This window comes from Thermobia domestica, chromosome 9, assembly GCF_964235325.1.
Source record: "Thermobia domestica chromosome 9, izTheDome1.hap1.1, whole genome shotgun sequence".
Taxonomy (NCBI): domain Eukaryota; kingdom Metazoa; phylum Arthropoda; class Insecta; order Zygentoma; family Lepismatidae; genus Thermobia; species Thermobia domestica.
The window spans coordinates 103354642-103370275 of NC_137462.1; the positions used below are offsets into that span (position 1 = coordinate 103354642).

At 36.2% G+C, this 15634-nt stretch overlaps 1 protein-coding gene across 5 annotated transcripts in view; it reads left to right on the forward strand.

Moving 5' to 3' along the window:
- LOC145694900 (zinc finger FYVE domain-containing protein 1-like) overlaps positions 1-15634 on the forward strand; it is a 78360-nt gene that overhangs the window by 49741 nt on the left and 12985 nt on the right. For all 5 annotated transcript variants that reach the window (XM_081771640.1, XM_081771637.1, XM_081771641.1 and 2 more), the window contains exons 9-11: positions 7187-7357; positions 8148-8310; positions 11124-11249. In XM_081771640.1, coding sequence (XP_081627766.1) covers positions 7187-7357; positions 8148-8310; positions 11124-11249 — 460 coding nt within the window. The remainder of the gene's footprint in view (positions 1-7186; positions 7358-8147; positions 8311-11123; positions 11250-15634) is intronic.

Below are 15634 nucleotides of genomic sequence, written 5' to 3' on the forward strand. Positions count from 1 at the left end.
AAGATATATGAATGTAACCAAAAATAGAAGAATAGAACTGTGCATATTGTCGTGTACAGAAGTAATACACGATGAGATGAGGTTTGATTGGAAGACTTTTCCCTTATCACTAGGGGCTTTATTTTAACTTGCTTCAGTTTATCGTCAGTTGTGAATAGCATATAAATCAAACTCTAAATCATATATAATACAATGACAAACGTGCTGACCAGCTGAGTACATTATGGTGTGTGTAATAAGGATATTGTTGAATAGTAATTGATGAATAATTAGCAAATAGCAATTGTAAAAGCTGGAATCAGTAATCAATCTCGAAATTCTAAAGCCTCACATCTTGTTGTAGTAACATTAACTTCTTGAAATGCTTTTTATTAGTAGTGTTCAGGTCAGTGGCGTATTTAAGGGGGTGGCTTCCGGGCTTAAGCCACCCCCAAAATCTTACTTACTATAGTAAAGTATATGAAATATCTTGCAGAATTTTCACATTTTCAGGCATAGCCCCCCCCCGAAATAAAATCGTAAATACGCCACTGGTTCAGGTAAAAATATTTTCAAGAAGTTAGGGTTAGCACTAGAAGTACGTGGTAGATTAGCAATTGAATTTTAAATATAATCGCTCATGATAATATCTGTTGAAACTGTGCGGTAATTTAATATTACAACGAAGTCTAAAGTAAGATTAACAATCTTGAAATGTAAATCAATATAGGAGCAGAAAGTCTTTAAATACAAATTTTGCAAACATTTTAAGGGTTAAATAAATACAGTTGCCTACCAGGTGAAAGTACACACATAATGGTTGAACTGGAACGTTTGATAAGTGTCCGTCACAACTATGCTAGCATTACCCGTATCTTACTCTTCCTCTAAAATTTTCAAGGACATTTCACTTTTATTATTGGTGTAGTTTTGTCAATGACACGTCGCATTATCATCTTGAATGCATGTGTTGTTTCTGATTTGTTGACGTGGACACAACATTTCAGACATTCCAAAAAAAAAAAAAAAAAAAATCACAGGACCACAATGTGTGTGTGTGGGGGGGGGGGATTCTAGCCGCCAGGAAATTTCTTGTGCAAAGTACAGATGTTGCATAGGCAGTGTGATAGGTGGTTCTGTTCTGTTGAATCACATGCTTTCAGATCCATACCATCCAATTGAGGTTACAAGAATTTAGTTACGTTTCAGTAAGATGCTCCATTCGCGGATAGTGCATATCTGGCTTCATTTGTAACATATTATGACAATCACTCTCCGAATTTACATTCCACATTAAACTGTGTCTTGTTATGCGTGGACTGGTGTTTCATGATTCACGCGAGGATTGCCGGTGCCCCATATCCTGCTAGTTCGTTTATTCACGGATTAATAAGATAGAAATGCATCTCATCATTGAAGATAGTTCTCCTCACGAAATTGACGTTCTACCTCTGGTTTTTCAACATCCAGTCGACATATCCACGCGCTTCAAATGGTCTGAAGGCTTGAAATGTTTTGTCACTTGAACTTCGTTTGAGACTGCGCTTCGTGGTTATTTTTCAGAATTTTTGAGCTATGCAAGACCTGCGCCGTGTACCTAAATGCTGATTGTTTACTATTAAACATCCGTATGAGTAAATACTAATCCAATGAATATCTTAACTCTTCTCAAGCCTGTTTCAATCTTTAATATGCCTATAAGCTTTTGGATAAATACAGATACACATGACAACCACTAAGGTTCAGAGACATCAACTTCTCAAATAACACAATCTTGTATTTTACGCTTTGTAGCTTCTCCAAGCTAACTACTCATCAAATGATTCATATACCCTGAACTCAAACCTCTTTAATCACTTAAAACTCCTACCAAAATTTCAGCCACATATGGCTCAATTCATCCAACTCAATCTAACTTTCATTACAAACATAAACATGAATATAGTTACATCCTTCAATTGTTTTTGCTACAAATTAACACCTTGCCCGATAAAACGTACGTAACACCTTGTCCGATATACACTCACCTAAACCCTAACATGAATGTCATTTGTTATGAGTGATAATGAATCGAGGTTCCTGGACCTAACGCTATCAATGTTTACAGCAAAACTGGTGGAGCGAATGACGCCCAAACGCTTTTATTTCCGCAACTGAACCTGTTTCCTCGAATTCTTGCGCACTTTTTGGAGCATCTTTTATACTTATCAGATAAACACGTGCCAATTTCTAGAAATACTCACGTGTAATTTATGAAATTGAGGTTGGTCATTGACTAGTATGTGGGTAGTTTTGCAATGGTTTTTATTTCGAAACAGCTGTACATCTATGATACGTTCACTTCTGTGTAAGCGAGTGGTCAGCACGGCCGTCTTTGGATTTCGTGTTCCCGCGTTTGATCTTGCAAAAGAAGTATCATGTTCGAATTCCATTTCACTCGTACCTGCACCCAGACGGAGTAGGGAATCAGTTGGGAGAGAATTCTATGGAATTCGTTAATATGATCAGCGTATTCCAAAAGAAAAACTCCAATCAGCCTATTTGCCTACAGCATACTCAGTGTTGCAAAAGGTTTTCGAAAAATGTTGATCGTAATCTGGAAACCAAGCAGGATATAATGAAAAGAAACCTTTGAGGTATCAAGCATAATGTATGCAATACTATGAGTTCCTGTATACGTAATTACTGTAAACGTACTGCATTTTCTACAGTGCAAAAGCTTTGACTCTCTCGAAATTTCGTTGCATTCTAGCTTGGCAAATGTATAAATTAAAATAAGACAGTTTTACTTAAGTAATGTAATTGACACAGGTGATTCTGTATTGTGTGTATATATACTTCACAAAAGAAAAGTAATTCAGGCAAAAGACGTTAACACCTGAATATGCTTATAATTGACTTTCATATAGCCAATTTTGAAGGATTTTTATCTATGTTAATTGTCGTATCATTGTATTGAAGTAGTCCGAGCATCTAGGTGATAAAAAATTTTGACTTTTGTGGTCGCAGCTTGATTTTCTCATTGCCGGCTATACATCCATATTTTGTTAAGCGGACAATGTTAATTAGAATAAAAGTGGTATTTTGGGCAAGAGGTAACAACGTGACACAGTAACGCTGCACCAAGACTGACTAGGCAGAAAAAAAGGATGTGTTATTATGAACAACTTAACATGTGAGTAACATTTTAAGTCGCGAAAATGAAAGTTAACTTAGTAGCTTGATATCTTCTTTGGTTTTGAAAGTATGACCAAAATCCTTGAGAAGGTGTGTGCAACATTAGTTTTTTCAAGGTGAAAAGGTTCCAGCCTGGCAGTGAAAAATTATTTTTGGTCAGAACGCTCTTACTTTTTCTATAATCCCCTTTTAGATCAATGCATTTTGTCCAACGTTTCCAGTGAGTAGAATTTTCACTAAAGTTCAATTTTGGAAGGTCTTACAAAATATCGATCGACGACTGCCATAACCTCTTCATTGGAGTCAAACGTTTTCCAACATTTTTTTAAGATACGGGAATAGGTGGAAATCAGGGGGTGCCAAATCTGGTGAATATTGTGGATCTTCTAACAATTCATATTTAAAGCTCCTCAGTTTTCCCATTGGCAAAGCACTTTTGTGGACAGGTAAATTGTCCTAATAAAATTGTATTTGGTCAGCATTAAAAAAGTTTAGCACTCAGCTTGCACAGAATTTCTCCTATTTAATGTAAAATGCACCGTACTCTTCCGACATGTCTGTATCTTGAGATATTTCATACAGAGTTAAGAACCGATCGTCCAGTATCATATTGTATTTTTTTTTTCTTTTTTTCAATCTGTGGTTGCAGTTTTGGGACATCCTTTACGTAAATCATCTTCAGGAGGAGGACAGTCACGTTCCAATTCAACCACCCATTTGTTAACTGTTGAAAATGAAGGAGCAGACATCTTATAAACCTTCACCAATTTTGGATGAATTTCCGTTGGCAATAAATCGTCTAAAACAATTCTATGACGACAGGGTATTTCAGATTATCCTTTAGAACTCAACACACGCAACATTTCTGTTTTCAAAAACCGTATGGACAAACTATTAATTAGGTCAGGTTGTTACTTGACGTGCGTTATTGCGAAACATGTACCAACATGACAAAAACGATATCAACGACATTTTTATGCAAGGCCGAGAACTCTCCACCTTGCCTTTCTAATGATCATAATCCCTATCGAATGGTCTAATCATCATTCACTCTAATTAACTCCATATTTTGTTCAAGTCCGGGTTAAATCCCATCTCACAAAATCTCTAATAACAAATGACTAAAGTAGTAGTCTAGTTCTATATTCTTTGTGGATGTGCATTTTTTTTTTTTTAATCAGATACAATCTGCAATTATATGGGCGCATGGGGGGATATTCAAAATTAACAAAAAAATGGCTACTTACCAATGAATCCTTCCTTGAAAAATTTAAAGATTTAGACGTTTCGGAACTCAGCTGGTTCCTTCCTCGGTGGCAAGGTAAAAAGGATTAAAACGGAAAGGAGATAAAAGGAGTAAAACCAGGAATACATACCACTATATAAAAGTAACGTACAAAAAAGATCCTGAGATGAACAGAGCAGAGTGAAAAAAGAATGAACTGAATAAAAAAGAACGCGGTGTCTATGTTAGGCCACTATTGCCAGATCCAAAGTATGCATCAAAGGTAGGTACCCAAGTTCGATCAACGTTGCCAGTATCAAGGTTTAATGCAGGTTTGTATTTATGAATAAAGAACGATTCTTTAATTTCCCGTTGTTGTTTTTGTTTTTTTATTTTTATTTTGCTGAACCTATTACCGTAACCTGTTTTATATTATGTGAATGTTGTTTTAGATGAAGCGCTAAACCCGACATGCCTTCTTGTGACTCTTTTGATTGTGTGGTAGAGCGTTCACCTCTGGTGCTTGGGGACCCGGGTTCGATCCCAGCCCCCGCCAAGTGAACTTTGTGGTGGACAAACACCGTGTGCGTGGGTTTTCTCGGGGTTCTCCCGTTTCCTCCCACTTTCTTCATTCCACCATTTCATTCATTACTCATCATCACCGTCTCCTTTAGCCTAACCGGCATAACCGTGGGACGTAAAACTCAAAGATTTCATTTTTTTTTTCTTTTGATTGTCTAACATGTTCCTTCACACGCGTGTTAATATTACGTTTAGTTTGGCCAATGTATGAGGAATCACATTCGCAATGGACGCGGTAAATACCTGCCTTATTTAATGGATCGACAAAATAGCTTTTAAGCGGGAGCTCATGTGGTTCGGATTCCACGTTAATCAGTAGGTCCACGTCTCATATAGCCTCGCTGCTGAACGGGACGTTAAACTCAAAATCAACTCAAAATAGCTTTTAAATCCAGTGAGATGTTTTTGTAAACTTTTGGGGAGAATACTTGAAGGAGATATGTTATGTTTTGCAAGAATACGTTGAATTTGTGTTGAAAGTTGTGGAAAATAAGGAATTCCAATCCAAGTTTTTGCTTCTTTGGAAGTTACCGTTTTGGGGACTTGCAGCGATCTACGTGTTTGATTAAACCATTTTTGTAAAATACACAGCTTATAACCGTTTTCTTGTCCTATTTTATATAAAAACTGTATTTCTTCATTGAGATCTTTTTGACGGTCACAAATTAATAATGCTCTACGAAAGAAGTTCTTCCAAATCTCAGAATGATGGCTTATCCATGGGTAACACATTATCCCCAATATTGTCCAATATCTTTTTAAATCAGATTAAAACGTCTATTTTACTGCAGGACACATTTAAATACGTTAGATATTACTGTTATGCTGATGATATTCTACTACTTGTTCGTGACGAAAATACACTTACACAAATATTTGAACAATTCAACAATCAGCATCCTAGGCTGAAGTTCACCCTTGAACGTGAATCTGATAGCGGCCTTTCATTTGTAGACCTATTGATTACCCGATCACATAATAAATTTATTACAAAAGTATACCGAAAACCCAATGCAGACACTACTTACATATATCAACAGTCAGCTCATCCGCCAATGTACAAGGCCAATATTTGGAAGAACTTCTTTCGTAGAGCATTATTAATTTGTGACCGTCAAAAAGATCTCAATGAAGAAATACAGTTTTTATATAAAATAGGACAAGAAAACGGTTATAAGCTGTGTATTTTACAAAAATGGTTTAATCAAACACGTAGATCGCTGCAAGTCCCCAAAACGGTAACTTCCAAAGAAGCAAAAACTTGGATTAGAATTCCTTATTTTCTACAACTTTCAACACAAATTCAACGTATTCTTGCAAAGCATAACATATCTGCTTCAAGTATTCTCCCCCAAAAGTTTACAAAAACATCTCACTGGATTTAAAAGCTATTTTGTCGATCCATTAAATAAGGCAGGTATTTACCGCGTCCATTGCGAATGTGATTCCTCATACATTGGCCAAACTAAACGTAATATTAACACGCGTGTGAAGGAACATGTTAGGCAATCAAAAAAGTCACAAGAAGAAGGCAATGTCGGGTTTAGCGCTTCATCTAAAACAACATTCACATAATATAAAACAGGTTAAGGTAATAGGTTCAGCAAAATGAAAATAAAAAAACAAAAACAACAACGGGAAATTAAAGAATCGTTCTTTATTCATAAATACAAACCTGCATTGAACCTTGATACTGGCAACATTGATCGAACTTGGATACCTACCTTTGATGCATACTTTGGATCTGGCAATAGTGGCCTAACATAGACACCGCGTTCTTTTTTATTCAGTTCATTCTTTTTTTCACTCTGCTCTGTTCATCTCAGGATCTTTTTTGTACGTTACTTTTATATAGTAGTATGTATTCCTGGTTTTACTTCTTTTATCTCCTTTCCGTTTTAATCCTTTTTTACCTTGCCACTGAGGAGGGAACCAGCTGAGAGTTCCGAAACGTCTAAATCTTTAAATTTTTCAAGGAAGGAATCATTGGTAAGTAGCCAATTTTTTGGTAATTCAGATACAATCTAGTTTATATCCTGAGTGTGCGTTTTTCCTCAATAGTTGGTTTACGTAATATGAACTACTATGATCCGACTTTGGGTATCACTTCGAGACTTCTTGTTACCGCTAAATTTTACCTTATTATACATTACGTCCTTAATCATTTTCATGATCTGATTTGTTTTTAATTCTTACCAACCGATGCTTATATTTCTTTTAAAGGCAAGTACTGTGCTACAAGGTACACAAAATGCAGCACAGAAGGTCTTAGATGGCGTTACTTTCCTGTCAGAAGCTGTAGCTAGTGTTGGATCTCAACCGACACGAATGATTTCCTCTTGGATGGCAGATCAGATAGCACCAAAGTACTGGCGTCCGAACCATGAAATTAAGGTATGGCTTACGATCATATACGTTTGTAACTTAATATTTTCAAGCACATGTAGTTTTTCGTTTCTGTGTCTGTTGTAATAATAAACTGGCCTTCGTAGTCAATGAAGACTTGTGGTCAACAGATTGGATATTGATTCCGAAGGCACAGCTAGGCAATACGTGATCAGCGCTTTGTCCATGCGTTTCCAGCGGCCATTATTTCTAGATTTCTTGACCTGTGCTCGTTTAGTTTTCAACAGGCTCTCTAGTTGTTTCACGATATTTATTATAGCTGCATACTTTCTTTGGAACAGTCATAAATAATAGATGCTAGTTACAAAATTCATTATATATATATATATATATATATATATATATATATATATATATATATATATATATATATATATTTACTTCTAAACAACAACTGGAAGAAATGATTATATTTAAAAAATGCATTGGTTTACGTACTGTTATTGGATTCTTTCTACAAATCACCAACAAAAGAATTGTTTAGAGAGGTTTGATAAATATAACAATAAAATACAGAAGAAAACAAATCATGTTGCTGTTGTTACATCAGTAGAGCAGTTGCCTATAATCAGTAAATCAGGGTTCGAGTTTTAACCGTTCCAATGAGCATATTATTTTTCTATTATTTCATCGTTATTCTATAGGTCCTAAACTTAGTAGCGTAAAATAGTATAAATAATTCTTGTTCACTCAATTCTAAGTAAGTACATGTATTACATTAAATTTTCAAGTTGTAAGTAGCATATGCTAGTTATCTTTCTTCTTTCTTTTCCAACAGAATTGTTTTAAGTGTAAGAAATGGTTTCCAACTACAGAATCTAAGCATCACTGTCGAGCTTGCGGAGAGGGTTTCTGTGGAGACTGCTCTTCAAAAACTATGCCTGTTCCTGATAGAGGTTGGGATGAGCCAGTTCGAGTCTGTGATATTTGTTTTGCAAAAGGTAACTTAAGTCGATTTAAAAGTATCAGTAATGAATGAAATAGGATAGCAATCGAAACTAACGTGATTTTTTATGACCGTCCAAAACTTTTCAAATTCATCCACGTTTGTCGTAGTGGTTTCCTTGTTTCAGAAAAGTCCTGTCTTTTACTTAAGCTTTATTTTAGAAACTACCATCTTGCACTGTGAACAAGGGGTACCCATATTCTGCTATATATGGAGCAAAATTAAAAATGAATTTCGAGTTCAGAACCATGTGAGAATTCATGTTTGAGAAGGATATCTATGCTACAGGATTATTAAGGTCACCGACAGAGAAGCTAATCATGAACGTCGTTGTAGTAGTTACAAGAGAATTTTTAAGGAAAGGGGATATATATATATATTCGACAATGGATTACGAGCTTTATAATGGAATCATTTTTATTTGATATTATTTCATTATAGAAGTCGTAATATACAATGCCGGAGTAGTGATATAATAATCATAAATTACATTAGAGATGAAGGAAATACTTTCATGAATCATCATCACGAATCATCAATATGTTCTTCTTCCTTACAAATGGGAAGAATTAAGAACAAATAGATAAAATAGTTCAACTGTTTCGAGACTTCTGCGGGAAATATTTTGATAAAATGTCACCGGATTTAAGAATATAATTGAAGTATCGAAGAAATAAATAATTAGATCAACTTAGAAATTACTTGTATACTAAACTTACGAGTACGATAAGTTATAATATTCTTTTTTTACCTTATTTTGCAGTTTGATTTATACTTAGAAATATTGTATTGTCACAATTGCTGTGGACACTATCAGGCCAATTCCTGAGAAATCCACTGATGCACGATAGTACATATTCCTGTTGGTAGAAATACCAACGTGTAAGACTTGAGAAGAAAAGTTGATAATACACTGACTATCAGAGTAGCTGTCATGCGTATTTTGCGCTTGGGTCCAGTGGTGCCATATTTGAAATTTGTAAAAGTTTTTAGCTTCTCTGGTGTAATGATATCTCTGTGTCAAATTAAGTACGGATTTTTTCAATGAAAGCTCTCTATTATATAATCTCATTGTCTATCCAGGCTATCTTTATCGAAATTAAATTTAGAGAGGTTTTTCATAAGGGTGCGTATTTATGGATACTTCCTGTTAGTACCAGTTGTCATATTCAAGAAACTGATTAAAATATAAAGTTTGCCCAAAAGAAAAGAAGACTACGGTCAGATCTAAAGAATAGTTTATTACAAAATGTGTGAAGTACAGTTAATGTGTAACATGACACGTAGAGAGACAATGGCTTCGGTGTAGAAACTCCTGGGTTGCTGACGGATGTATTGTTCCACGGTGTGTTGCGCCTTCTTGTTACAGGTGAACCGTTGACCATTCAGTGACTTTTTAAAGGCCGAATGCATGGAGTCACATGGGGAGATATCCGGGCTGTACAGAGGACGAGGACTTCCCATCGAAATGTTTTCCGCAGGTCCAGTTCTTCTTGGCTACATGTGGTCTGGAGAAAGCCATCATGCACTCGATCGAGCTAAACAGCTTTCCCCGATTGAGGAAACTGCAGGCGACGCCATTCGTTCCAAGTGCAGACTGAGAATTACACCGCAACATCTATCGCCAACATATTTCTCCACTTCGATTAGATCACCACTGCTACAATCAGTCTCCTTTGCACTTGAGCAATCCTTATAAAAATAATAAAAGTTACAAAGCAGAATTACGACCGAAACTTGTTAGTTTCCTCATTAATTTTTATTTTTCGATTCATTTTCTTTATCTTACCACGAGCTCTGTATGTTATCATCTAATGCACTGACAGTCTTTAATGCACTAGTCCAACTAACCGCGTACAATTTTTGCCCTGTTTGATAATCAGAAATATCTTTCATTTTGCCACAAACGTCTGGTGTGTTGCACACTGAATCCTTACTGAACCCTCCGCGTAATATTCTCTTCCAACCAACACAGCACTTACATAAGAGAGTTGCAGTCCATCAGTGTTCAGTGTTACGAAGAAAAAAGTGTGTTGCAATAATAAGTATTCCAATTATTTTTGATAAGTATCGTTGTATGTGTAGCTTGTACTATACTTCCGTGACTACATGATATAGTATTTCAACATGCTCCCACTGGGTCACTCAGAACTTTTTCTCTCTTCTCTCTATCTAATGAAGCGTTTAGTGAACTCCTGATACTGTACTTTTGTGGTGTGTGTCTCTTTTACTATTTTCTGGTAGGTAATTCACTAGGTATATCACAGAGATCATCTTATTGACACTCCTACTTGCCACTACGTGCACAAAGCTTGTATAGTTTTATTTCTAATGTCGAATTATCTTTTTTCTTTTCTTCTATTTACTGATATTTTAATTTTCGTTAAGGAACGGTAACCCAGTGCTACATCGCTTACTTCTCGTAAGGGGCAGGGATCTCTTGTTTGATCTCAGTGAGTTTATAATGAACATAGGTTTTTCCGGATTCTTCCGTAGCCATTCACTTTCATTAATCATAGTTTTCTTTTAAATCCTGAAGTGCGTAATATGGGACAGAACGAAATATTTCATTTTTTAAATATTAGTTTTCACCAAGTGCAAGTTTTAATGTGTGTGCTAAAACTGATCTTGTATTGAAGTATTCGTAGATTTAGTGAAGAAATTTGAAAAGGCTCCGTCTATACCCTGAAGGAAGTATTACACTGAATAAATAAGGAATTTATAATTTTTCTGGCATTTTAAATAGTTCTTTAACACTAATTCATGATTTGAACGGTGTATTTTATATATGTTTTCTCTTTATTTCAGCTGCAGCTCGAAAGTCCTCTGAGGACTTGTCTGAAATAGATGATGCAGAGGTCCGTGTTAGGAAATATGGAGAAGCAGTAGTTAGTACTTTAAGCACTGTTGCGTCTGTTTTGGAATATCCTCGAGGTAAGTGTTGCATTTAATAAACATACTTTGGTTAGAATAAGAATGATAGTTTGTGTAATTTTTTTTTACGTAGATGATAAATGACCATTTTTATAAACGTAACTAGAACAGATATCGTCGTCGTCTTGTGTGAAGGAAATTCATTTTTTTTTTCCCTGCAATATTGTCTTCCACAGCGTGACTGTATCGTTGTCTGTTCCTCAAACCACGCAACAATAGCTCCTGTAGTGTGTATGGATATTATTATCCTGGAATATGGCATCATTGCCCGGATACAATTGGACCATAGGATTCACATGATATCTAAAAGGGGACATAATCACGGACAGTGACGCGACCGGTAAACGGCAGGACAGTACCCATTGGAAAACAGGATATTCAGGCCCACAGCGTCTAATATCTCTCTCATGTTTCACATTCGGGCAGAGACACCCTAGATCATACGCTTCTGTGAGCGTCCGCCATACACAAACAAGCCCTTGTTTTTAAATAAGGTGAACGGTAACTCATCTGACCACATCACACGTTTCTAATCATCAGTGGTCCATGTAGCATGTTCGCGGCATCATTGGCATCGCGCTAAAGCGTTATGGTCCCTTACCAGCACTTTCCCCCATGCAATCCGACCTCGTGTGTCCATGTAATATAACTTGGCGAACTAGTGCATAGAGTCACTGTTTCATAGAAACTTCACTACCATATACTATTACAATCTATATTATTATTAGTAGTTAGAAGTCAAGTAAATGTGTCACTATGTCGTTAGCGTTCAATAGTGTCATCATTCTAATAATAATAATAATAATAATAATAATAATAATAATAATAATAATAATAATAAAAGTTGGAAACCACCGTGTTAATTTGCTATGCTACCCAGTCCGTTCCCTGAACATGTCTTTGAAGTTGGTGTTCAACAGATCACATAGGCTGTACCAAAACTCGTGTATCATCATGTCCAAATAGTTTTGAGCGTTAGGAGCTGAAAATTGAGAATACATATATTATATTGTTATTTGAAAATAGTTTTATGAAACCACATATGCACTATTTGTTCAATGACCTGCTGCCATTTTTCTGGGAAGACCATAATCCCACCACTATCCGTCGCTATAGAACTTCTCTGATTTCTTGTCAAAAATGTTGACATGTAGTTTTCACAGGCCTCCTAAAACTAACTTAAGACCACTCATGGAATGCAGAGACCGAACCAAATGTGAGTCGGACGATGCCAGGGCTGGGCTATGTGGTGGATACATTTAAATCTCCCAGACGGCTTGTTAAAAGATGTATGCGGCCTAGCGCTGTGAGGGTGGTACACGACACTCTTTCTGTTTACCAGTTTCGGACGTTTCTTTTTAAATTGCTAGGTGCACTCGCGCTAGGTGCACTCGGCTGAGTCTATTGTTCTGCCCGGCGGCAGCAGCTCGTGATGCACGATGTTTTTCCAGTCTTACAAAACTTACAGCATAACTTTGGACATCAGTAAAGGCTTTGCCATAGACTATGGAGCTTCTCATCGCTCCGACCACGATCTTTTTTGCGTATTCTCGTACGTCCTCCACTTTTCATCACTTGTGATCAACCGCTTTAGAAGTTTGTATTCCTTACGTTTCAGTAGAAGTTCGATTGAATAAATGTTCTTGAGTTAGATCATGTAGCACCCAAACGTCGAGCTTCTTTTTGGAGCCAACTTCCTCCAGATGTTTCTAACACTATTTGGTGATGAATATTTAGGTCATTAGCGATGTCACGACTGCTTCCATGCACTCTTGCTCCACTTTTGCTAATGAGGGTCGCGCACTGCGACAAGCATCTTGATCTCGAAATTTACAGAACGAAAGATTCTGAATCAACTTTTGGTTGTTGCTTTTGATGACTTACCTTGCCAATAAAAACATATATTTTTTTCCCCGTGGGCCTGCCTTTATCGAAAGAAATTATAAAGTGTAATGCAGTTTTGCGGCAAGCTCACTCATCTTCATGGAGCAATACCTTGCGCACGATTATAAGAATTCCAACCCTTTTTTTGCATATTATTAGCTCCAACTTTCAGTTGTCAAATATAACATTAGGCCTGACTCGCCGCAGCTCATATACCCAGATTTGGGACATAAACGCCATATTGTGCGCAAAAGGCTGAATACTTACGACCTGATTTTTGAAGATACTTACACGGAAATTTGGACACATACTTTTGTGATGAGTTGTGATTTTGGGTTAGGGACCGGTACATGGTGAATTTGAAATCTCCGTGAATAGTGATCGAAAGGGGAGTTAGTTAAATGTTTCTACGACATGGAAGGATGGATTATAAGTACGTTGAAAGATGTATATGAGATTAGAAGGATTACAATTACCGAAATGGTAGAATGTGTGTTATCTTCTGTTGAGATGTTGGAAGTCCTTCTTTTAGTAATGTTTGATATTTTTTTTTCTTTCTTTATCGCTTGTTGTCATAGCACTGATAGATGAGAGAATTCTTAAATGAGTAATCTTCCGTCCGCTTAGAGTGTAATTTTTTCCTTTATATATAAAAACGAGAATCGTAATTGTTAGAGATTAGGCATATGAGTAGGATTTTTCCAGGTGACAAGAGTCTGATAAGATTTTATTTCTACTATATTAGGAATATGTGAAATTTCCGAAATGTCTCCCAGTTGTGTATTCAGCTATTTTCATATTTTGGAAGCACTATATTAAAAGTATACTGTTGGATAGAAGTTTCAAGGGGAAGGGCATATGCAGAAATTTTAATTATTCAGCAATATCATGCCAGTATATCAAGATTTTTTTTTTTTTTTTAAGGAGTTTGGTTTACCAAAGATTCTTTATATATTACCCTGTCTGTCCGTTTGTCCGTCCGGGAGGCAAAAGATACACATGTGTCGATTCATCTGGGAGACAAGAAATCTCAGGAATTATGTGATTGATCACCATCAGTTTTTGCTAGGATGTGGAGGGTCGAAAGTTAGGAATCGAGTTCACTAATGGAGGTGATATTGAAACCGGAAGTGATAGAAATCAACCATCTCCGGTTTTAACGTTGATAACTATAGAGAAGAAACGGCAATAGATAGCGAGAAATGATCCCTGCAATCGGTTAAACGTCCTAAGAATACATTTCATCTCCATCTTTAACACTTTACTAAAACCAGAAATAATAGAAATCCACTGCAGCTTCCGTTTTCAATATTAATCTACATAGAGCAGAAAGTGTAAAAGATAGCCAAGAGTTTTACATTATTTTATTTATTTATTTATTTATTATCGATTTAGCTTCCTAAGAACAGATATCATCATCATCTCTCTTAACCTGTTAAAACCGGAAATGCCAGAAACTTACTACTTCCAGTTTTAACGTTGATCGCTATAGTGAAAACAGCAATGAATATCAAAAAACTGCTTTCTGCAATCAAATAAGCATCCAAGGATATATTCCATTTCCATTCTAATCTCTCCAATAAAATTGAAAGTGGTAGATCTCCTGTTTCATTATTAATTGGGAAAATATCACCATACAAAACGAACTCCTTCACATGACGCTTGCTTTTAAAGTAACTTCTTTTTGTTATATTACAATTATAATTTTATTTATGTAACTTTCAGTAAAATGCAGCACCGACGATGAGAAGAATATTCATACCCTAAATATATAAAATATTTTAGTACTTCTGGAAAGGACTCTTTTTCTGTCTCGAAAAGTTAGTGTAATATTGATTATTTAGTGCGTTTCAGTAGTAACCGAACTAATAATAGAAAAGCGTGAAAATATTTACAATAATTACTGGTTGCGATGTTGGTGAGGGATCTTGGAAAACGTTTGTCACCACTAGGGAACAGCGCAAGCTCTAGAGTTTGCAAGAAGGCAAGGACGAAGGAAAGTCAGTCTGCCATGATACTAACCCAAGAATTTTGATATACAGTGTGTTTGAAAAAGAACTCCCTAGTTTTAATGTGTCCTAGAATCTGTACAAAATGACATACACTATTCTAGTTTGTGGTGTTTGATCCATCAACACTTCCAAGTTTGGCTCCCCTGCAGTTGGAAGGTCTGCTTGACCTTGAGACAGCACCAGTGCTGTTTTTTTTTTTTTTTCCTTCTGTTTCCGCAGTTCATTTCAGTCCAGGCAGGCGTGCAGTGCAGAGCAACTCAGCAACAATGTGTACTCTGCAACAGAAAGCACAGTGTGTTATTTGGCTTGTAAAAACTGAGTCAGTTATAACAGTGCAACGTAATTTTAGACGTCAGTATGGTGGTGAACCATCTACAGCAAAAACTATCCGTCATTGGCTAAAGTCTTTCAAGGAAACCGGTAATGTTTTAAAAGCAAAATCATCAGGTAGACCGAAAACTTCTGAAGATGTTGAACAGATCCGTGTTT